At 44.5% G+C, this 24,438-nt stretch overlaps 1 protein-coding gene across 6 annotated transcripts in view; it reads left to right on the plus strand.

The window, feature by feature from the left end:
* AGL (amylo-alpha-1,6-glucosidase and 4-alpha-glucanotransferase) overlaps positions 1-24,438 on the plus strand; it is a 170,558-nt gene that overhangs the window by 31,956 nt on the left and 114,164 nt on the right. For 4 of the 6 annotated variants that reach the window (XM_082265872.1, XM_082265873.1, XM_082265876.1 and 1 more), the window contains exons 1-2: positions 16,940-17,089; positions 17,411-17,560. In XM_082265872.1, the coding sequence (XP_082121998.1) occupies positions 17,479-17,560 (82 nt within the window). In that variant the 5' untranslated portion in view covers positions 16,940-17,089; positions 17,411-17,478. Of the gene's footprint in view, positions 1-16,939; positions 17,090-17,187; positions 17,335-17,410; positions 17,561-24,438 lie in introns of those variants that run through there. The other 2 variants (XM_082265875.1, XM_082265874.1) reach the window with 2 other exon arrangements.

Here is a 24,438-nt window from a genome sequence, read left to right on the forward strand (position 1 = left end):
ATATATGAAAATACAAATGGGCAGAACCATAGCGTAATACTGATAACTTTTATTCAGAATGCAAAAAAATAGACAGCCTCTTACTTGTAAATGAATGGAAAAACGGCATAAAAGTAACAGGTTTTCGGCGAGTCCTCCTCGGATCTCACCACTTTCCAGATGGCAGCGGGTGACGTCAATAGCTCCACCTTCCCCCCGTACGCGTGGCGTCTCCCAATGGGCGGAGACTTCTTCAGCGGTATTAGAGGATGTGCGGGACGTCACCCCTTATAACAGCCGAACCGCCCGCTGATTGGCCGGGCGATCCGTATCTCTTCATTGGTTGATCAAGTTGCCATGGCCACAGGGACGCTAGATTCCCCTGAACAGCGGAAGTAAGCGGAACGATGTGACAATAGACAGCCTGGATCAGAAAAAAGGCTTAACCAAATCACTCTAGTAACCTATGCACCCCATTCTGCTATAAACCAGAACAGCAACAGATCGGTGCTAGGTTCCTTACTAGAGAAGCCAATCATTAATAATATGCTAATACACTCAGCCAAGCTCCCATCCACATATGAGCCCAGGCTAAGTATATTAAAAAATCCTGGCCATGCATAATCTAAAACTTTAAAAAATGCCAACACAGACTATATCTGTGTATATTGACTCAATATTGTTGGCATTTTTTAAAGTTTTAGATTATGCATGGCCAGGATTTTTTAATATACTTAGCCTGGGCTCATATGTGGATGGGAGCTTGGCTGAGTGTATTAGCATATTATTAATGATTGGCTTCTCTAGTAAGGAACCTAGCACCGATCTGTTGCTGTTCTGGTTTATAGCAGAATGGGGTGCATAGGTTACTAGAGTGATTTGGTTAAGCCTTTTTTCTGATCCAGGCTGTCTATTGTCACATCGTTCCGCTTACTTCCGCTGTTCAGGGGAATCTAGCGTCCCTGTGGCCATGGCAACTTGATCAACCAATGAAGAGATACGGATCGCCCGGCCAATCAGCGGGCGGTTCGGCTGTTATAAGGGGTGACGTCCCGCACATCCTCTAATACCGCTGAAGAAGTCTCCGCCCATTGGGAGACGCCACGCGTACGGGGGGAAGGTGGAGCTATTGACGTCACCCGCTGCCATCTGGAAAGTGGTGAGATCCGAGGAGGACTCGCCGAAAACCTGTTACTTTTATGCCGTTTTTCCATTCATTTACAAGTAAGAGGCTGTCTATTTTTTTGCATTCTGAATAAAAGTTATCAGTATTACGCTATGGTTCTGCCCATTTGTATTTTCATATATGTGTATGAGCGGAGCCAATAAGGGATAAGTGGACCCAGGAAGTGTATACTGATTTGGAGTGCTTGCTGATTGGTGTATCTGCCTAAGAGGGAGTTCGTTTTGGGAACACAGTCTGTGCAGTCTGCACAAGGAGTTTATGCTTGATTCCAGTGTTTTGAAGGTGAGAGGCCAATTCTGCAGGTGGTGGATTTTAGTGCACTGAGAGCACCAACTGTTCCATCTAGGATCCCTCTTTTTTCACCCTTTATCACACGGGCATTGTATGGACTGATCCTATTGCATGGAGTTCAAACATGCCTATGCTAGTACCAGCTTTTCTATTGTTTTCAATGCCACGCAGTGTACTGAGCAGTGCAAAGTCAATTTCCAAGCACAGACCAAAGGTCACAAGCCCGCTAGGTAAAGTTGTTGTGACACTAAAAAAACAAAAAGAATGGATCCTGTTCCTTTAAAGCATGTTATACAGCACAGTGCTTGTGCTGTGTAATTTGGTCCCTTCTATCACCTAAAATACCTGGCTGATCCTGCCTGGCTATACCCTCCCCTCTGTAAACTGGCCACGGTATATCATGGCTGCTGAGCCCTGACACCGTGGTCAGTTTATGTGCCTCCGTCATCTGTAGCTTTCCTCTGTCCTCTACCCCCCCCCCCCCCCCCGCCTGTCAGCTGTCTCAGTGCCGATCTGCTTCCATCCTGCTGCTATCATAACTCAATGACATTCCTACAATCCCCTCTGCTATATTAAATAATGTCCCCAGTGTATGTGTTTTTTTTTTTTCTTAAATGCCGCTGTGTACTCATTTCATAGCGGCGCTCGCGTGACTGCCTGCCAGTCTCCTCCTCTCGGCAGACGTCAGCGGGAGAATCTCAGCCCCACCTACTGTAGCTGTCAGATCAGGAGAGGGAGCAGTGGACAGTCACGTGAGCGCCGAGCACCGCTATTAAATGAGGTACACAGCAACATTTAAAAAAAAACAAAAAAAAAACTCATACACCGGAAACATTATTTAAAATAGCGGAGGAGATTGTAGGAATGTCATTGAGTGGCTTAACAACCAGTTTAAGCTCCACTTGGATTAAAGAGGATATGTGAACATACAATGCTTTTTGTAACGAGTTATGTACATTGCAGCATGTATACATCTGTGGCTTCCTATGAAACATTCTGGAAGTATGCCTGTGTGTTTATATGTATGGTTCGCTGTTTATTTAAAGCTGTACTCTAGACAGATATTAAAGACACGAGTGAAAGTATTAGTTCACCTTTTATAGTATATTATATCCATATTTAGGGTATATCGTATTACGTGCTCCAGCACCTGTCCTTGTATTCCCCTAATCCTCCCTAGTGACAGTGGGTGGAAGATCCTCTCCCCATACCCTCTGTCAGATTTAAAGCGGTAGTATCATCACCTTTTACCTACAGGTAAGCCTATAATAAGGCTTACCTGTAGGTACAATTAATATCTCCTAAACCTGCAAGGTTTAGGAGATATTCACCCTGCATGCAGCCGCTGAAACCAGCGGCGCATGCGCTCTGAAGGTCTGGCAGGCCTTCAGAGCTCCTTGCCGGAAAGTGAACTCCAGCGCGCATGCGCGGGAGTGACGTCATCGCTGCTCTGGCCACTAACAGCGCCGGAGCCGCCGAACCCGGAAGAGGAACATGACAGCTCTCTCAGTGGTGTCCTGGCGACCGTGTCGGGGCTTCATTTTAAGGTAAGTATTTCATAATGAGCAAGTATGCAATGCATACTTGCTCATTATGCCTTTGTCCTGCAGGGTTTTTTTTTTTTTTTTTTTCGGTGAGGATGCAACTGTTTTAAAAAAACAGCGCTCTGCCCACACAGCCGTGTCATTCATTTACAGGTATCTGTAAATAGATGAACTACAAGTATCAGCTTCTACCACAGCAGACCACTTGTAGTTCTCAATGAACTGCGAGGGTGCTGATGATCGCTCTCGTAGTTCATTGAGACTTCCTACAGCTTTCAAACAGCAAAAAGCTGTAGTAAGTGTTTGCAGGAGCCGGACATTGCACAATCCTCTGAATGCAGGGGCAATGCTTTGAAGGCTCCTGAGAAAACTGTGAAAAAAAAATATATAAATAAACATTTTTTTTTTTACCTGCAAAAACATGTACATTTATTATTTTTTTTCAAAAGGTGAACTTATCTTTTACCCACTTGCTGACCACCCTATAGCAGTTTTACTGCTTCAGGGTAGCAGCTGTGCACCAGATCATGTATATACACTAGATTGTCAAAAGTATAGGGGCGCCCACCTTTACATGTGCATGAACTTTAATGGCATCCCAGTCTTAGTCTGTAGGGTTCAATATTGAGTTGGCCCAACCTTTGCAGCTATCACAGCTTCAACTCTTCTGGGAAGGCTGTCCACAAGGTTCAGGGGTGTGTCTGTGGGAATGTTTGATCATTCTTCCAGAAGCGCGTTTGTGAGGTCAGGCACTGATGTTGGATGAAAAGGCCTGGGGTGGAGGAACGTGACTGGTCTGCACAGAGTCCTGACCTCAACCTGATAGAACATCTTTGGGGTGAATTAGAGCAGAGACTGTGAGCTTGACCTTCTCGTCCAACATTAGTGCCTGATCTAACAAATGAGCTTCTGGAAGAATGATCAAACATTCCCATAGACACGCTCCTAAACCTTGTGGACAGCCTTACCTGAAGAGTTGAAGCTGTTATAGCTGCAAAGGGTGGGCCAACTCAATATTAAACCCTACGGACTAAGACTGGGATGCCATTAAAGTTCATGTGCATGTAAAGGCAGACGGCCCAATACTTTTGACAATATAGTGTGTGTACGGGATCCTGCACTTCTGCCTACAGGGAACGCGCGCCGCTTAGAAGCTGATCTGCAGATGCAGGACACTTGATGTCTATGGGCTCCTGCCGATTGTGGGGCAGAGATTAAGGATGAATATCTGCCTATATAAACAAGGCAGAGTTCCGTTCTGACTGGAGGAAAGGGATGGATTCTGTGTTCCTGCAAAGCAGGATCTCAAATCCATCTCTTCACCCAGTAAAAGCATTACACATAGTAAACACAGACACTGGCTAGGCACAAAGACAGGGTTGACAAACCCCAGGCGCCAGGTGGCATTGGCGACTAGAATTAGCGGCCTGGGGCCTGGGCTACACTGCGGCAGGTGTCATGTCCCAGACATCCCAAGTCTTCTGTGAGGTTCGGGAGTCTCCCTCATGTGGGCTGCGGCTTCTTTACACCCGCAAATGCCGTGCGATATTCTGGCTGTCTGTGTCAGCTGTCAGAATGGAGCCGATGCTTCCTGTATAGTTCCAGCTCAGTCCTGTCACAGGCAGAGTGATATCAAATGCACATCGCCTGTGAGAAGAGATACAAGAAGCATCGGCTTTGCATGCTTCCTCCAGTGTCGCTCCTCACACTCTACGCTAGCATTTCCCACCAGCAGTACCCGCCAGCAGTACCCACAGCAGTAACGGCCAGTAGTACCAGTCAGCCGTACCAACAGCAGTACCAGCCAGCAGTAACCACTAGCAGTACCCGCCAGCAGTACACACCAGTCTTAGCAGCCAGCAGTAACCACCAACAGTACCCACCAGCAGTACCAGCCAGCAGTAACCACCAGCAGCACCAGCCAGCAGTAACCTCCAACAGTACCAGCCAGCAGTAACCACCAGCAGTAAGTCACATGCGCTAGGGGTGCAACTACCCCCAGCACATAATTGTAAATATCCCAGCGTATGCAGTGTTTCTGACTCCTACCAGTGGTAGGAGTCATCATGGTGCTCATGGTGGTTAGAGTGCAGAATGCACTGCACTCCTGTGATCAATAGAAGTACAGCCAAACAAGCTTTGGCTGTACATCTCTGTTAAATCAACCTTCTGGTGACAAATAAGAATTTTTTTCAAACTTACCTGAGAACAAGGTAGTGATTACTGTAATAGTATTCGTAGGCCATTGCCTAGGGCAGCAGGATTAGAAGGATCAGTATGAAACCTGGAGTGGCCTATATTAACCACTAGCTGACCACAATGTGGAAAAATGTCCTGGCTGCAAGTGGCTGAAGCCATGAGCTGGTTTTATTATTTTTCCCCAGGATAGCGGTCTAATATAACCCTGATGTCTCCATAAAAAATCCACGCCATCTGCTCAAAGCTATCACATAGGGGGCTTGTTAGCCACCACATTGTTATAGAAATATAGAAATAAAGTAAAAAAAAAAAAAAAGGAAAAAGAAAAAAAAAAGAACAATTTAAAAAAGTAACTAAAATAATTTAACAAAAAATGTAAAAACTGCCTCGTCCTGCCCACATACACACAAATGCAAACTTAGGGCACACACATGTATGAAGACAGCAATTGCACCACACATGTGAGGTATTGCTGCGAACTTTAGAGTGAGAGCAATAATTCTAGGTGCTTCATTCATGATCAACTCTACACTGATAACCTGTAAAGGCTTTAAAAGCATCCCCTATTAAACGTTTTAGGTACCATAGTCACGGGCACATGCAATTTTGAGTCTTGACATGTTTGGTATCTATTTACTCAACACACCATCTTTTATATTTTACCAAAAAATTGGGTGTTATATTATGTTTGTGTATTCTAAAATTAATATTTTAGTTTACTTTTTTCCTGAAAATTTGATAAATGGCTACACAAATCTGGTGTGAAAAAAACATTTTAACGTTTCCTGGATAGCAAGTGGTTAAAATCTGTGTGGGGAGGAGGGTTGGGGAGATGGGGTTAGACAGCCATATAGCAAGAAGTGGTTAGTACAATTTTTTTTGTACCCAATAAAGGAGGTTCCTCTCATTACTGTAATACTATTGAACAGAAAATTTTGAAAGTGTGAACCAAATTCACATAAAACATCTATCTTTTATTTAAAAAATGTTTGTTACCCAACATTACATATTCCTTATATGTGCCTGCTGTACCATGTACTTGTATGAGAAAATATCCTTTTCCCTTTGTATTGCTTCCTTTGTGTGAAATCCCAGGTGTTCCTGCTAGTCCCCTTGATTTTAAAAACTGACCACATTAAGCAGGAGAGCACAGCATGGTCAGTTCTCTAGCTATGCTGGGAACTCAGTGTGCTCTCCTCCAATGATCAGATTTGTCCTGACACGCCCCCGCTGCACAGCCATTCACTGGGATGCGCAGTGTGCTGCTGCTTTTCCTCCCCCAGCTCTTATGGCACTTTTCCACTGCAAGTACCCGCTCGGCTCTACTCGGCCCTGCTTGGCCCGGTTTGGTTTTCCACTGCATGGTACGGCATGGTACGGTGTTGGAACGGTTTGGTACGGTTTGGTATGGTTTGCTTTTCCACTAAAGTAGTACTAAAGTAAGTGGGTGGGATAACAACGATTCTCTGACCAATCAGTGGCTAGTAGTGACTGCATGCAAAGCATTGTGGGATATGGTACCTTTTGGAACCACAATCGAGGTGGTACTATTTTAGAGAGCCATACCGTTCGGTTCCATGTAGTGGAAAAGTGCCGCCATACCGTACCGTACCGAACCGTTCCAACACCATACCATGCGGTACCATGCAGTGGAAAAGCACAAAGCGATCCGAACCGTTCGGTTCCATGCAGTGGAAAAGCCCCATTATGCAGCTGAGAACAGAGGGAATGTGATCACTTATGAAAAAGGGAAGAATAGGTAATTATAATTTATTTTTTTTTTTTTATATCTATACACAAATGTTGTGCCTTTCATTTCTATTTTAAACTGAATGGGTTGTTTTAGAATGTGAAAGGTGATCGTTTGCAACCACTAAGCTTACTAAATTTGAATGTCTTAAGTCAGAGGCCGAATGACCTTGATATATATATCGTTCAATACGGAATACATTATATATTGATTTACACCCTCATCTAAAAAATCTATTGTATCATCAATTGCAGGCAGTTACTCTTTTTTTTTTTGAACTAGCAAAAATATTCCTGGGTATATTATATAACAAATAATATAGATTTATTGTATCCACATTGTTTTGCTTCCAGGTATTGTCAAAAAAGCTGAAGTTATAAGCTGATTGGTTCCTATGCACAGCTGCACCAGTTTCTGAGTGCTCCAGTTTTAGTAACCCCCTCCCATTGTGTTCTTGTATCATATATTTTAGTCCAGCAGAATGTATGCACCAAATATAATCAATATTCCACCTGTGTAAAAATCATGAAAATCTTGCAGAATTATGGAAAATTGTTACCATACTTACTGTAATTTCCCTTTCCTAGGAGCTCATCATGTCAGCCTATGAACCAATCCTAGGCTGACATGATTAGCCCCAGGAAAACAGAAAATTCTTACCATTCTTAGGCCCCTTTCACACTAGCCGACTGTTCAGTCAGTTTTTCAGGCGGATCTGAACGGATGCCCCATGCATCTCTATGGGGTATCGGATGTCAGCGGAGACATGTCCGTTGACATCCGATCCGGTCCATCAAAGCTGGACGGATGGAAACCCTATTTTCCATCCGTCCAGCGGATGGGATCGGATGAGAATGGACAGGTGGTCCATTCTCATCCGATTCCCCCATAGAGAACAGCGGGGACCTGACAGCTCTGTCTCCGCACACAGCATGGGGAATCGGTGGATCGATCCCCCGCTGAGAAAAACTGAGTCTGCCGACGGACTCTACAGTGTGAAAGGGACCTTACCGTAAATTTCCTTTCCTGGGAGCTCATCATGTCAGCCTAGGGTTGGTTCATAGGCTGACATGATTAGCCCCAGGAAAGATCAGTGCACAATGTAGGTGCAACTTTCTGGATGCTAAGGCCCCTTTCACACCAGCAGACCTATTGGGTCCGCCTGTCAGTTTTTCAGGTGGACCTGGTTGGGCCACCCATTGTCCTCAATGGGGTGGCAGACCGCTGACACCCGCAGGACATCCTATCCGACAAAATCCACTGAAAACAGACGTATGACGATACGTTTGCCATCCATTCAGCGGGTCACATGACAATCAGTTAGAAACGGACATGCAGTCCTTTTCCATCCAACCGCCCCATAGAGGAGAGCAGGCTCTGTCAAAAATGTCAGTCAAGGGTCCGATCTGTCTGCCGCAATTTCGCAGTCCCGCAAAAAAAAAAATCGCAGATCGCCGCCATTACTCGTTAAAAAAAAAAACAACAAAAATGACAAAAATCTTTCCCTTAGTTAACGCAATAACTTTTCCGCAAACCAATCAAAATACGCTTATTGTGATTTTTTTTACCAAACATAGGTAGCAGAAAACAAATTGGCCAAAAATTTAAAAAAAATTTGATTTTTAAATTTTTTTGGGGAATTTCATATAAAAAAATGTGAAAAATATTGTTATTTTTGCAAAATTGTCGCTCTTTTTTTGATTCTAGCGCGTGATCAAAAAAATTGCATAGGTGATCAAATACCACCAAAAGAAAGCTCTGTTTGTGGGAAAAAAAGGACGTCAAATTTGTTTAGGTACAGCGTTGCAAGACCGTGCAATTGTCCGTTAAAGTCACGCAGTGCCAAATCGCAAAATACCCCCTGGTCAGAAAGAGGGTAAAATCTTCCGGGGCTTAAGTGGTTAATATGCACAACTAAAAAAAGGTGAACAAAATTGGTGTTGGAGAGCTTTATGGCAGAGATAATGAGCCGTATCATGTCATATACAGTCACATAAAGTTAGTAATATGTCCATCCAAAGCATTGTAGTACACCATTTGACACTTATCAAGGTATAGATGAACTTCCTTCAACTGAAGTCCAAATCGTCCTGAAAGCTGAAACAATTAGGAAAAAAGATATGCTGATGCCATGATAGACGATCCATAAGCTGGTGCAGTAGTAGAATTCTGGTAAAAAATGTTAATGTTAGGATCATTTGTTGGATTTTCTAATTGTTAGTGGTGTCAAACCATCTTTCTTTTGTGAGGAGGGAATTCAAAAGCAAGATCGAAAATTTTTCTGGAGCAAAAAAATTTCTAACAATGTATGTAGTTTTGTTCCAAAATCAGATGTAACCATCAAAACTAAATTTTAACTACTTTGATATGACAATCAGGCCATCAAATGTACTGTGAATTGTTATACAGATTTTTATTCGATAATCTACTAGTGTATGACCAGCTTCAGTTTGTGAATTCTGCAAGGAGGAAATTGTATTCCCAGAAGTACATACTGTAAATCACGAGTAGCATCTATTTGCATCCTGCTGATGTGTTTCATCTGGCTTTCTCAAAAAAGAATGGTGTAAAAATGATATACAGCGTTTTATGTATAGAATGACATATCTCTGATTACTGTCAAGGTCATATCGCCTTTAAACTGAGGTCAGCGATACAGCACTGTGCGGGAAGCTGTCATATACTTAATAATTCAAGCACTGACATACCTGGCCCTAAGCATTGATGTGTCTCTGTGTACTAGCTCAGAGCTGGTCCTAATTACCAGACGTTTTCCTTATCTTACGAATCTGTTGCTGACATATGCAGCCCATACATGGGTCAAATTCTGAACTAATTTTCTTTAGAAAATCAGAAATTGAGTGCATTTTGTGAACCAATGGGGCCACCATTGATTTAGAAATTCGACCAACCAAGCCTTCAGTGTCACCTCAGGTTGCTACAGGGAAGAATTTTCATGGCTGTGAATCTTCTTTTCTTCCCAGGTCGCATCTCATGCTCCTTTCTTTTTTGATTATATTTCTCACACAATTCTCCCATCATTGATTAGAAAAAAACATCTGTGTATAGATGAAAAAAATTTCCAACATGCCGATTACTCAAATTTGATGGCCACACACAAATTGTCTGTTGCTGCGGCCCACTAATGGTGCGAAATTCAAACAAAAACTCTTAGTTATGATTTTCGAAAGAAAAAATTCTCTGAGAATTTGACCCATGTATGGCCGGCCATAGTGACAGGCTCTTTAAAGTGTTTGTAATTAGAACTGCCTAAATTTGGCTTACATGTTGGTACTTTTATTGAAACTGGTGCAAATGCTTGCCTAAATTAGGCACCGCTAGGGCTAAGAGTCGGTTCACATTAATCCGACTCGAAGTCGCCCCGACTTCGGGCAACTAATGAAGTCGCCCGTGCAGGGTGACTTCAGAGCAGCTTGCAACAACTTATCATAATAGAAGTCAATGCAAGTGCAGGAACCTTTTTCCAAGTCGGAGCGTCTTGATTCGCTCTGATTAGAACGGTTCCATTGCACAGCATTGGAAGCTACTTGTCAGGCGACCAAGTCGCCTGACAAGTCGGATCAGTGTGAACCCGCAGTAAGTGCCGGTTCACACTTCCGCGTGTGCGGCGATCGCATGTAATATCGGAGCGCACTGCTCCTTCATTACATGCGATCGGATGTGCAGTGCGAATTCAGCCATACACCTTGTATGGCTAAATTCGCACTGCACCCGCACAAAAGTCGCACATGAGGCATTTTTTCAGCCGCATCAGGATCGGATCGCACAGTGGTTCACACTTGTGCGATCCGATCCTGTGCGAACTGTCAGATCGCACTGCGATATGCAATCAAACTGGGAGTGTCGTTAACATTTCATTGACACCCCCAGCGTATCGCATATGGCAGTGTGAACTGCCAGATGTGGGGATGCGATGCGGGAACAGGCTGCGAATTCGCAGCCTTCCCGCATCGCACAAGTGTGACCCGGCACTAAAGGAAACTACCACCATAAAGTGTCATTACTGCTCATCTGAGTGTTTACATGTTTACTTTGCATTGAAAGAACTCACTGAAAGAGATACAAAGTTTCCATTCACTGAGATACCGTTTATCTGCTAGTCCACATCTTGTCAGTAGGTGAGCGCAGCTACCTCATTTTGTACAGATCCCATATCTAGTTTAGAATAGAAACCTACAAGCTGAGCGCTTGAAGTATAACCTTGAAAGAGAAGTATGGGAATCATTTTTTGTTTAACCACTTCTGGACGGGAAGGATTTGCCCCCTTAATGACCAGGCCATTTTTTGCGATTCGGCACTTCGTTACTTTAACGGAAAATTGCGCTGTCGTGCGACACTGTACCTAAAAAAATAGATGTCCTTTTTTTCCCACAAATAGAGCTTTCTTTTGGTGGTATTCGATCACCTGTGCGTTTTTTATTTATTGCGCTAAAAAACAAAAAAGAGCGATAATTCTGGAAAAAAAAACAATATTTTTCTCTATCCTCCATCGACAGACGCAGCCTGATCTTCATCAGCTGAATGGTTTATGCTGCCCCCTGCAGGAGTAGTCTAGGCAGTACAAAATTTTACATGTACACGCCCATGGGGCTGTCCCTGCGGGCATAACCCACGCTCAGCTCAGCAAACCAGTTTGTTTCTGCTTAGAGAAGGAGTAGGACCTAGGTTTCCTGCTGGGACTCCGGTCTTATTTTTTTTATTCTTTTCATAATATTTTATTTTATTTCTCTTTACTCACTTACTAGCTAGTGTCAGGGGGATCCTCCTGGTGATCTACAAGTATGCCGGCTGGGGCTTCGCACTGGATAATCTAGATCCTTATGGTCCCCCCAGCCTGGCCTACGAGTGTGAGCAGGTTATAGTCCCGCACTAGGCCTCGCCACGACAGTGCCCCTTTCCGGATGGGGACGAGCCGGCGAGCGGATGCCTCACTGGGATGCGACGACCTGGAATGCCCTGAGTCATAGCGTACCCCTCGGCTGGCAGCACTCCCACTTTGGGTGGGGGGAGGTCTGCCCGGAGCAGAGCCCACCCGGTCCATGGTATGGTGAGTAAATGTGACCCCGCTTGCCCCTGGTGGCCTTGGGGGGATGTGGGCCCTCTCCTGGGGATGATAGGACCTGTACCTCCTAAAAGATCCCCCTGGACTGTCCAGTACCCGGCCTTTGTGCCTGTCTCCCTCTCCCATCCCCGTGGGGGGCTATGTGACTAGGGGCGCCTGTTACCCTGAGGGGGTAGCATCATACCTTGTGGATTGCTGGGTCTTGTTGTGGATCCTGTGGGCCTCATTGTGTTGGTCCCTGGCTGCATGGTTTGCCGTGGGCGCCGCCATCTTAAGTGTGGGCAATGTACAGTTTTTTTCCCATTGACTTATATGGGGCAGCCATTTTCCCTGAGCTTCATATTTTAAAGCGGAGTTCCGGGCACAGATGTGATTTTTCAATAAGCATACCCCCGGGACAGTCAGGGCTAGCACATTCCACAATGGCTAGCCTCTGATCTGTCCCGGTTCGCACTTACCTTTTAGAAGAAATACTTACTTATAAAATTTCTTCCACAGCGTTTCCATCTCTCTTGTGGGCAGCTGAAGCCGGCGCGGTCCTCTTCTGCGTCTTCTTCCGCGTCTTCTTCTCCCAGAATGCGCCGCACCGGCCCCTCTCGTCACTTCCGGTGCGGCGCCGCATTCCTAAACAGCTTCTGGGCATGCGGCGTCGCCCGGAAATGACGTGCGGGGCCGGTGCCGTCGCATTGATTCCTGGGAGCTATGACGTTCAGCTCCCAGGAATCATCGCGAGGCAGGAAGTGACGGGGAGAGCCGCGGCTCCGAGGGAGGAAGTACCCTGAGGTGAGTATTTACGATCTACAATTACAAGGTGAGTTTAAAAAAAAAAAAAACCTAACTATCCAATTCCTTTTCAGGTTATCCAGAACTAGCGGACGGGCACAAAAAAAAAACATCGATTTTGTGCCCGGAACTCCGCTTTAATGTATTGACAACCATTTTTGTGTGGTCCTCTGTACTGCACTAAGCAGCGTGACCTTTTACATCCAAGCGTGATCACTTTCTGTGCTTCTGCTTCCTGCTGCTGGCCGAAGTAATTTCCTGTCTCTCTTCATGTGCTGAGGATGATCAGGAGGGTTTTCTCTGGTGGTGGTACAGTACTGGGGTCTTTGCGGGCATATCCCTGCACACTCTGCTGTTAGTGTATTTTAAAAGGAGACTCTGCAGACCGCTGCAATCGGTGGTGTGAATCGCGATCGGCACTTTTAAAGCGACAGTACTCAGTTTTTTGGTAACTTTAATTATAGAGTCCCAGGCTGTGAATTCACCCTCAGACCCACTCTGACCCACTCTGTGCGACTCCCGGACAGTCCGAATCGCAGTCGCTGGCCGCAATTTCAGCAGCTCTGGAAAGCCTGTCAAAGAAAGTTGATTTTGTCATGAAAAAGGTTAATAGCCAGAAACGGCCGCTGCCTTCTCCATCTTTGGTGGTGTCCTCAGATTCAGAGGCTGAAGTGGTTGCCCCAGACGCCCCCCTATCTGAAGGGTTGCTGTCCTCGCAGTCAGATGGTGAAGAGGACCTGTCTTCTTCAGCTGCAGCAGGGGAATGCGCTTTGGCGGAAGCCCTGATTATTTCAGTGTGTTAAACTTTAAAATTGGCTGATGAGCCCACGCTAGCTGGACGCAGGTGGCTTTTGGACTCAAACGTCTGGCAGGGTTTTCCCTTGTCCCATCACCTTTCATGATTTTGTGAATGACCAATGGCGGCGCTTTAAGCACGTGCTAGTGGTGCCAAAACGCTTTAAACGCCGGTATCCTTTTGCTGATACAGTTTCCAACCTTTGGACGATGCAACGTAAAGTGGAGCACCCTGTTTCCAGATTGAAAAAAAACGACTATTGTGCTTGTTGAAGATTCTCCAGTTTTTTCGGATCCGGTGGACAGGCGGTTGGAATCCCTTTCCCGCCATCTTCACGTGTTGGCGGGTTCCATTTTGAAACCGGTCTTTGTGTCTGTTTTGGTTTCACAGTCGGTTATGGAATTAATTAGGGCCCTGAAACGGTCCTTGGACCATGAAATAGTTCCTCCAGAACAGCTGGAACTTTTGGACCAGGTGGCCCAGGCCCTGATATTCCTGAGTGAAGCGTCCCTGGATGCGGCTCCCCTGGAGGCCAGAGTTTCAGCTGTGGGAATTGCTTTACGACGCATGGTTTGGCTGAAGAGCTGGTCAGCTAACCAAGCTTCCAAAAAAGCCTGGCAGATCTCCCTTTTCTGGGAGAACATTTGTTTGGTGACTCCTTGGATGAGTTGATCAAAGATCTGATGGACAGGAAGAGTACTCTTCTTCCTCAATCCTCCAAAGGTAAAACTCCCCGTACTAAGCGGGGTCCTTCCTTTACTGCTCACTGCAGACGGTTTTTTTCATGCCTCCGGGGCGCAAGAAAAGGGTAAGCCGTTTAGAGCTTCTGGAGGTGCTAAAAAGCATTGGAGCAAGCCCAAAGCCAGTCAGTCCGGTGCTGCAGATAAGTCCTCTTTAACATGAAGGGGCTCCCTCACCCGTCTCAGGGGTGGGGGGGACGTCTGTGCTTCTTTCAGGAACCCTCAAATTCCTTCATTCAGGACAATTGGGTTCGCAAGCTGGTTTGGTCCGGGTACAAGATAGAATTTTGGTCAGGGCCGGGGGGACAGGTTTTTTCAGTCAAATCTTCACCTGTGTCCAGGGCGTTTGAAGGATCTTCGGGCAGCTGTGCAAGATCTCCTGGCTCAAAGGGTGATGGTACTGGTTACGCCACAGGAACGTTCTCTCACCTGTTCACGCTACCCAGAAAGGACGCAAGGTGCTTCCCACCCTGGATTTCAAGGCTCTGAACCGCTTTGTGCGGGTGCAGAAGTTTCGAATGGAGTCCATTCGGTCAGTGGTGGCATCATTGAACCAGGGGGACTTTATGGCCTCCATCGATATCAAGGATGCGTATCTCCACGTCCCCATATTCGAGGGACATCAAAGATTCCTCAGCTTTGCGGTGCCAGAGGAGCATTATCAACTTGTGGCGTTACCCTTCAGTCTCGCCTCTGCTGCCAGAGTCTTTACCAAGGTCCTGGCCCTGTTCTGGCCTTATTACGTCAGCGAGGTATCTTGATTGTGGGATATCTGGATGATCTCCTGTTACAAGCAGTCTCCTATTTGAATCTGTTGGGCAACATCGCTATTACTGTTCAGACCCTTCAGGAATTCGGGTGGACGATCGATTTCCAGAAATCTGCTCTGACACCATCCGTTTGGGTCACTTAACTGGGGCTGACTCTTGACTCTGCTCTGGCGAGGGTCTTTCTTCCCTTAGACAAGCTTCAGAAGCTGCAAAGGGTGATCAGGTTCCTGATGGAAACCGATCAGACTTCCTTGTGGACTTGCATGAGGGCTCTGGGCCTGATGGTGTCGACCTTCGACACAGTCCCACTCGAGACCTTTGCAGAAGGAGATTCTGGCAAAGTGGATCAGGGAGCCTCGGTCATTGGACCAGAAGATTTGTTTTAGGCAACTCAGGAAGTCAGCTCTATCCTGGTGGATCCAGTCACCTGTTCTGTGCCAGGGCAAGTCTTTCCTACCGTTGTTCTGGACGGTGGGGACCACGGACGCCAACCTGTCAGGCTGGGGTGGAGTGCTGGGGAAACTTTGTGCCCAGAGGACTTGGGCAGCAGAGGAGTCCTTCTTGCTGATCAATATTCTGGAGCTGAGGGCGATCAGGCTTTGTCTGCTCCATTGGACAAGTCGCCTTCACAGCTCTCTGGTTCGGATACAGTCGGACGATGCCACGGCTGTGGCTTACATCAATCATCAAGGGGGCACCAAGAGTGCCCTGGCGGCCAAGGAGGTGGCCGAGATTCTGTTTTGGATTGGGCCACAGCTTGGAGACCACTGGATTAGAGGATCATTAGAGCAGACCTTCACTCTAAAGTATAAGTCATGTTGCCGTGCCTCCTCCCTCTCTTAGGGCTCATTTACACTAGATGCAGTCAGATGCCTTTATTACATGCAGCACAAATGAATATGCAAGAAAAATGAATGTATTCCACTGAGCCTAGTTTACACCACTGTAGTGCTTTCATGTGTGTTTAAAATATAGAACAGCATGTTACATTTTCTGCACTGGAATGCACATGAATGCACACAAACACACTCCAAATGCGCAAAGCTGTATAAATGCCACTTCGTAAAATAAATAAATTGAAATAAATGAAAAAAATATTTAAAAAAAACACTCTAAAAACATATGCAAACGCACATGCAGAAATGCACAGATTGTGGTGTAAATGAGCTCTTACAGTTGGATATACTTTTTTTTTTTTAACTAGTGACGTTTATTTGTTCTGCAAACAGCACTTTTTGCAGCACTAGGCAAGAAATAGTTTTTTTCTGCCACGCGCATGCGCAGATCTGCCGCAGGGTTTTGGGTCCAGAACAAGCACCGTGTCACACCTGTGCATGCATGGGCTTCCTGGACCATCTGCACGGTTTTCCGCGCATACACAAAACCGCCTATTACGTAATTCAAGATTTTGTTGTCTTTGCAGTGCTATAATGGTGGCACGGGGGAAGGAGTGGAGCCAATACAAGCTCTGCTTTAAGTTGTGGATGTGTATTGGATCCTTTTTGGAGAATAAGGTTATTGTTTAGTGTCACTTATTTAAAACTTTATGTAGAGGACTGCCTATTCCACAGTAGATTTTTGCATGTTAATGAAAATGCTGATGTGATTGTTGTCCATTGTACAGGTTTAGGTTGCTGGGAAAGAGACTGAAGTGAGGATCTCAGATGAATAGAGGAGCACATCAGAAGGTGTGAGCTGTGTATGTCACTGTGTATTCAGTGGGGGGGTTGGAGCTGAAGGCGAGCAGTAAAAGTCAGCTGTTTGTATTTTCCTGCAAGAAGTAGGAGGGTTTAGGCTGTGTGTGTCTAGTACTTGGCATGTGATTGGTGGGCAGAGATGCATTGAGTCCAATGGGAGGTTCCTGGTCTTTGCACTGTCCTGACTCCGTCCCTCTCTGCACGTCCTACATTCTGTCTGGGTCTCAGGGACATTTAGAGGGTCTTTGAAGGGGGAGACGCGAAGGAGGAGGTGAGATGCATATATATTTAGATTGTTTGCTGGATAACAAGCATTGTTTGGATGCCAGCATCATGTTATTACTGAGTCCTCTGTTTCCTGGGCACACTGTGTATCTGACAGCTCTGTGCATGGCAACACACCTTCCCCTCTGATCCCCGCTGTGCAGCCTTCAGTTCAGTGCTGTAACCTTGCAATCATAGACTGGAAATCAGTTTTTTTTTCCTCTTTACTTAGCTTTGACAGGCTTGCAAAATGTAAGTGTGCAGCTTCAGCCATGGCATCTTATGTTGATTGGATTTCTTTATTCAATTCCTTTTTTATGTTTTTCAGGGGTCACTTGTGTTTCTATGTCACCGCTGCCTGCTGTCTGAGAAGAAAACCAAAGCCAGTAAACCACAATGGAGCACACTAAGCAGGTCCGGGTTCTGATGCTTAATGATATGGAGAAGCTGGAGAAAAGACTCTTCAGGCTTGAACAAGGTAGGTTCAGCGATCCATTCTGTCAATGACTATTCCCCCACCTCCTCTCCTGACTCCGTGACTTAACGTTCCATTGAAGCTAAACCTACCAGTACCCTGGAGGGTTAGGTCTTAAGCCTCGTACACACGCATCGATATTTGGCCGTGAATTTTCAGCCAACGTCCGATCGGCCGATTTTCGGCTTGTTAGTATGATGCTTTCGACAACCGACTCCGACTTTTCGGCCGAAAAAAATCTGGTGTGCATGCTATAAAATTTTTGTTGGCTGTCAACAGAACGGCCGATTTTCCGTCAGTCAGTACAGGTTTCGGCAGACAAAAATCTGATGAGCAAGACTGGGCATGCTCAGAGAAGAAAAAACACACGGAAAGTAAACCATCACATGACATCACTTCTGAAGTTGATTTTTGTTGGCCGAGAAAATTTGTGTGCAGTCTAGAGCACATTCCAACCAACACAACAACACTGGACAAAAGACGGCCGATCGGTCGGCCGATAATCGTTGCGTGTGTACGAGGCATTAGGCAATTATTTGCTAATGATCTGAACTTCGAAAGAGGTTTTTATTTCTCAAACAACACAATCATTTTAGCATATGTAGTGAAATTAGCCAATAGGCTATGTATTATAAAACTTGCTTATGTCTTTAGTTTAGGTTGAGAACAATGGAGAATGGATGGATTATTTCCAAAACACTCAACCAACATTTCATTCACTTGATTTTTGTAAAGTGTTTATATAGTGCAGCAATCCTGCTCTGTGTATTTTAAACCAGGGGTAGCCAATCCCAACACTCCAAAAAACAACAAGAAAATCCCCAGCTCACTTACCAGCCAGCCTGCAACAAACCAAATTGTCTTAACAGCTCATGTTAAAACCACGGGGTTCAGTTTGCACACATTTTGCAAATTCATGTGTAAACTGCAATGGCCACTTCATGGCACCCCAGTATTATCTGAAGTCCTAACTCTATAATTTTGAGCCTCCCGAATTGAAGCACATATAAAATAATGAATAGATTAAGGGCAGGTATGCCTGGAGGGAGCCCACCCCTTCTTAAAGGCACAGGGGGACACTAGACACCCAGCAAATAGCACAGTGGCAGCTGAAGGCATCCAGTGCGCCCCCATACCATATAACCAACTGTACAAACAAATGGCAACTACCCCAACCTATAACTGGCCTTTGCAGCAAGGGGCACATGGAAGAACGACGCATGTCAAACAACAAACAAAATTTCCCAGCTCACTTACCAGCCAGCCTGCAAACCTCAGCACTCTAGCGCAGTGTTTCTCAACTTCGGTCCTTAGGGCACACTAACAGGCCAGATTTTAAGTATTACCTTGGGGAGATGCAGACTAGAATACTGCAATCACTGAGCAGCAAATGATATCACATGTGATGTATTTCAGTTTTCTTGCAAACCTGGCCTGTTAGTGTGCCCTGAGGACCGGAGTTGAGAAACACTGCTCTAGCGGTTGTGGGACTATAAGTCCCATGAGGTATTGCAAGACTGACAGCAACAAACATGATTCCAGAGGCAAGGGCATGATGGGACCTGTAGTTTACAACAGCCGAAGTCCCAAGGTTGTCTACACCTAATCTAAGATACACAGAGCAAGATTATGACACCATAGAAAAACATTCCTGGTACCTCTTTACAAAAATCGAATAAAATAAATGTTGGCTTAGTGTGCTGTCTGAGGTTATGCCTGCTATGGACATACAAGGGCTGATTTACTAAAACTGGAAAGTGCAAAATCTGGTGCAGCTGTGCATGGTAGCCAATCAGCTTCTAACTTCAGCTTGTTCAATTAAGCTTGGACAAAAAAACATGGAAGCTGATTGGTTTCTATGCAGAGCTGCACCAGATTTTGCACTCTCCAGTTATGGTAAATCAACCACTAATATTTTAACCATTTTTGAGCAGGTTGATTTTACCGCAGTGGATACATCGATGGACTTGGCTATGACCAGCTTGTTGGATTTTTCATGTGGATATTGTCAGTGGCTATACTGGCTAGCAATAATCACTGTGTGTTCTCCCGGCCAGGACGGCTTCCCCCACCGGGAGAACACAATAGCTCCATGGGAGGGATTCCCCCATCAACAATGACTGTGTTGAAAGGGGAATCGAGCGGTTGCAAGAAAAAAATCACACCATCTATGGCTAGTTTTAAAGTTCACATTGTGCACACAGAGTATCACCAGCAGTGTCCACTAACTGGTTTCACAGGTCCCAGGGAGTTGTAATAATGGGAAACAATTATATAGTGCTACAACTGTTTGTAGGTATCATGACTTTCTGTGGCCTACATTACAGTTTGTATTCTATTCACATCATTTACTTACTAAATTGGTAGGAATTTGCAGGACAATAGTGGCAGTTCTTAGCTGAACAGTTAGGCGCAATCAACTGAATTAGGAAATTATTTGTGCATGAAGGACAGTAAATAGAACACAACAAGGTTTTCTGCCTAATGACCGCAGGCTCATGTTACCTCATCACAGTGCTGTAATAGCTACAAAAACAAATTGCAAAATGTCCAAATTGCAGTCAGTGTTCCCTTTGTGTTTGCAGAATAGTCATTGTAGACATAAAATTTGTTGAATGCTATGCTCTAACCTTTGATATTACTTGTGCAGGAGAAAGGACAAACATCAGATACGAATTTGGCATTCCTTTTTTTATTATTTGTCTTTCAGTGATCAATTATTTTAAAACTGCCTGCCAGCAAATGGTAGTATACAAGCCTACATCTGTTAACCTGCTCCCAGCCCCCATCTGCTACCCACCCCCATCTTTGCTTGACTTACATGTGTTAATTGGGTTTTAATCCAATGGCCAGCTCTGCTAGGTTTATGTAAATTAACAAGTTTACTATAGAATTAATCATACAAAAGCAGCTTACCTTAGTACTGTACATCCGTAGTTATACATATTGTGGGAGAAATATCAGTGTTGGAGTATTTGCCAGCATTGGAAATTCTCACTATCTTTTAAAGAGATTACTAACATGGTTTGAAAAATTTGCTTCTGATAAGCTATCATTCTCACTTCACTGGAGAAAAATGAAGACACTTTACTTACCAATGTACCAATGTGGACTGATTTGGGGGAGTTGGAAAGTCACAGCAGGTTTGGCAACGGCTGTGATATGACGTTCATATCAATTAAAGGTTTCTTCATGAGGCCAGGTTCACACTGGTATGTAAGACTGTTGTACGTCTGTCGATCTGACTTTGCCCTGCAACATCAGTCCTACTTCCATCCGACTTGAATGAGCAGGATACACTTTTTCTCAGACTTTGAGATATTCTGACTTGCCCTTTGACCAATCAAAGCAACCCCAGCATGACAAATTCATTTTCCTGCTTCTGTAATTACCATGTCAGATGTCACGAGTCGAATGGTTAGGACGAGGATCCGATTTTAATCCGACTTCAATGATATTAAATGGGCTGTAGTCGGACCAAAGTAGTGCTGGAACCTTTTTCAAAGTCAAGCCGACTTGTGTCAGACCAAATGAGGTGGCTCTCATAAAGAAACATTGATTTGTACACGTCATGCAACATATGCTCCCAAAGTCGGAGTGCATGTCGCACCAGTGTGAACTGGGCCTGAATGGTAAGTCTAATGGAACTTTTCCACTGCAAGTACTGGCTCGGCTCCACTCGGCACTGCTTGGCCTAGCTCGGCTCAGTTTGCTTTTCCACTGTGTGGTACGAGTCGGTACCTTTCAGCACTGTATAGGCTCTACTCGGCTCAGTTTGCTTTTCCAATAAGTAGTAAGTGGGTGGGATTACAATGATTCTCTGACCAATCAGTGGCTAGTAGTGACAAACAATCAATGATGCATGCAAAGGATTGTGGGATATGGTATCGGTACGGCCCGCTTGGAACCCCAACCGAGGTAGTACTGTTTAAGCAAGCCGTACCGAGCCGTACCATGTAGTGGAAAAGCGCCGCTGTACCAAACCGTACCGAACCGTTCTAACACGTACCATGCAGTACCATGCAGTGGAGAAGCCAAACCGAGCCAAATCGATCCGTACCATGCAGTGGAAAAGCGCCATAATAGAGTCACTCATAGCAGTTTCTGTCTGGAAAGGCTTAGAAGCCTTTTTACTAAAGGAGTTGAGCATCTTCATACATAATAATCACTTCAGTTATTAAACCATTATCAGATTTAATACGTAAACAGAAGCTTATGTTTTACATAATTCAAATTGTACACAATTTATGTGAAGAGTCAACTCCTTTAAGCCACCAATACAGGGATCTGAATTCAGCTGGTCCAGCAGGGACTAACTAAATTTGAATGTATTTATGGGCAGGCTGGTTGTACGGAAGTCATTCTATTGAACGACTTCAGATCAACCATCCTGTCAGATAAATACTGCACCATTGACTATAGCCTGCGGTGCTGATCAGTGCGTTGTGATAGCAGGGAACTCTTCCCGCTGTCAGAACTCCTTCCGCTGGCAGCCCAAAGATTACTTGATTTTCTTTACTTCCATCAGCAGTGGAAGCAAAAAAAATAGCTGGATTCCCCAATCAGCACATTCAGTGTTGATGGGGGAATGCCTCCCACAGCACTATTGTATTCTGCTGGGGGGGGGGGCTTTAGGTTTCGATAACACAATGTCCGTTGAGAAGTGTTGCTCTGCATACACTGCTCAACCCCCGGGCACATAGAAATAGCTATTGTTATCTATGTGCCCTCTTAACACCACAATGCTGCCTTGTATTGGGTTGCAGTGTGTTGCGTAACAATTCAGATAGGCTGCATCGTTTTTGCACCTCATCTCACTTTGGGGTTGATTTACTAAAGGCAAAAATGCTGTGCACTTTGCAAAGTTGCTCCAGAGCTTAGAAAATGAGCAGAAGCTCTGCTGACTTTATCTATCCAATCATATGGAAGCAAAAATGCTGTTTTTTTTTTCCTTGCATGTGGGTATTTCTTTGCAAAGTGAACCTTCACCTCATTTGCTAAGCTCTGGCGCAGCTTCACTTTGAAAAGTACACAGTCTATTAGCCTTTAGTAAATCAACCCCTGTATGTCACTGTTAGTCGCCATACCACAGTTCAGCTGCATTGCATAGAAATGATTGAAATGTAACAAAATTATATTTCATTTAAGTAAAAAAAAAAAGAAGAAAGAAAAAAGGTAAACAGTGCAGTGTTGTAACAATGCAAGTGCCCTTTCACACATGCGGACCATTCATTTTATCAGTTCAGTCACGTCAAAATGGATGAAGTATTCATCAGTTTTTTATCAGTTTTTTAGTACATCCACAGAGATGCATTGATGTCGGTTTTTCATCTGTCAATGGATGGATGAAAAATGGACAAACGGACAGCATGTGTGAAAGGGGCCTAATGCACCTTGCCTCAATCCCACCGCACAACAAACACAACCTTTAAGCTGTTTTAGCATGCGCTCTGGTGTGAACGAGCCCTAAGTAAATCAGCCTCATTGTTTGTGATTTTCAGTCCTCATCTTTATGTTGGCTAAACGATCAGATTATCGGACAAGTTTTCTTTAGTTTTATGTTGCATGCTAGTCTCATATGGAAAGTGAAGAGGTTACTTTCATACGAAAATTCTCGTACCACAGAATTCAACTTCAGTGATGTCACGTGTTGAATTGTTTTGTATGTATTCTTTAGTTTCTGAGCATGCCTAGTTTTGCTCTTATGATTTTTTTTGGACGAAAACTGTACTAATTAAACGAAAATCGTACATTGTATTCACATACGATAAACATTATATAGACTGCACATCCATTTTTTGTCGTCCGAAAATTCGTAATCGGCTGTCGAAAGCACTATACTAACAATCCAAAAATCGGCAAATCGTTCATCGGACGAAATTTTACTTCCAATTTTCTTATCACGTGTACGGGCCTTTACAAGGGGAAATATTCTAGCAATTTCCACTACTTTTATGTACTTTTGATGCCCAAATCGTCAAGGGACCAAGGGGACCTAACAACATACTTATAGGACATATAAATATAAATACATAAACTATTGGTGGTAGGTTGCCTTGGCAATGTTTTTTGCAATCCAATATTTGGAAGTGGATGAAATTGCTAGAAAATAACCCATCGTAGGGGCAGCCTTGAGGTACCCATAGACTTACATGGGAGGTCAGACATTTTTTAAGCTCAAGCTAAGCTCAAACACTAGGATCCAGTGCCAGGTATTTATATAAAATAGTTTGGCTCAGCCAGACAACGCTTTTTACCCTGCAGAGTGGAGAAGAGATCAGTAATGGTAGGCACTGCTGTTGTGGATTGTCATAAGGAATAATGACAATTGGAACAGGCTTGAATAATTGTTCCTCTAAAATTTGATTGGCCAGTCGCCATGCACAGAACCCATGGTTAAGTCGATGTCTTTTAATCTGTAAATCAGGTGCTGGCTTGGAGCCTGTCTGTCACTCCTCCACACATAGCTAGTTATGATTCAAAGAAAAAGCTGCACAATGATGTTGTCTTCACAGGCAAAACTTGAATCATCTGACGAGCTTCACCCCCAGGACCATCTCTCTAACATGTTTCACCCAATGGGCTTAATCGTGATTAATAATATCAAGTGCCCACAATGCACTTGGCAGCCAGAGACCATGCCACCTTTGCGTATAATGTAAGGGACATGATGCAGCACAGAGCTCTTTTTTATGGTAGGAAAGGCACTATAATGCTATTTGGTAGTACGGAGACATATCCAGTTCATTCATGTGTAGTCTAATTTGTAATCATAAATCTATTTAAACTGAGCTGAGTGTGTTCACAGTGGTTTGAAAAAAATACAGCCAATGAGGCAAGGATTTTAAGTAAACACACTCGGCCAAGTACTGAATAGTCAG

This window comes from Pelophylax lessonae (assembly GCF_965119305.1).
Source record: "Pelophylax lessonae genome assembly, chromosome: 8".
NCBI classification, from domain to species: domain Eukaryota; kingdom Metazoa; phylum Chordata; class Amphibia; order Anura; family Ranidae; genus Pelophylax; species Pelophylax lessonae.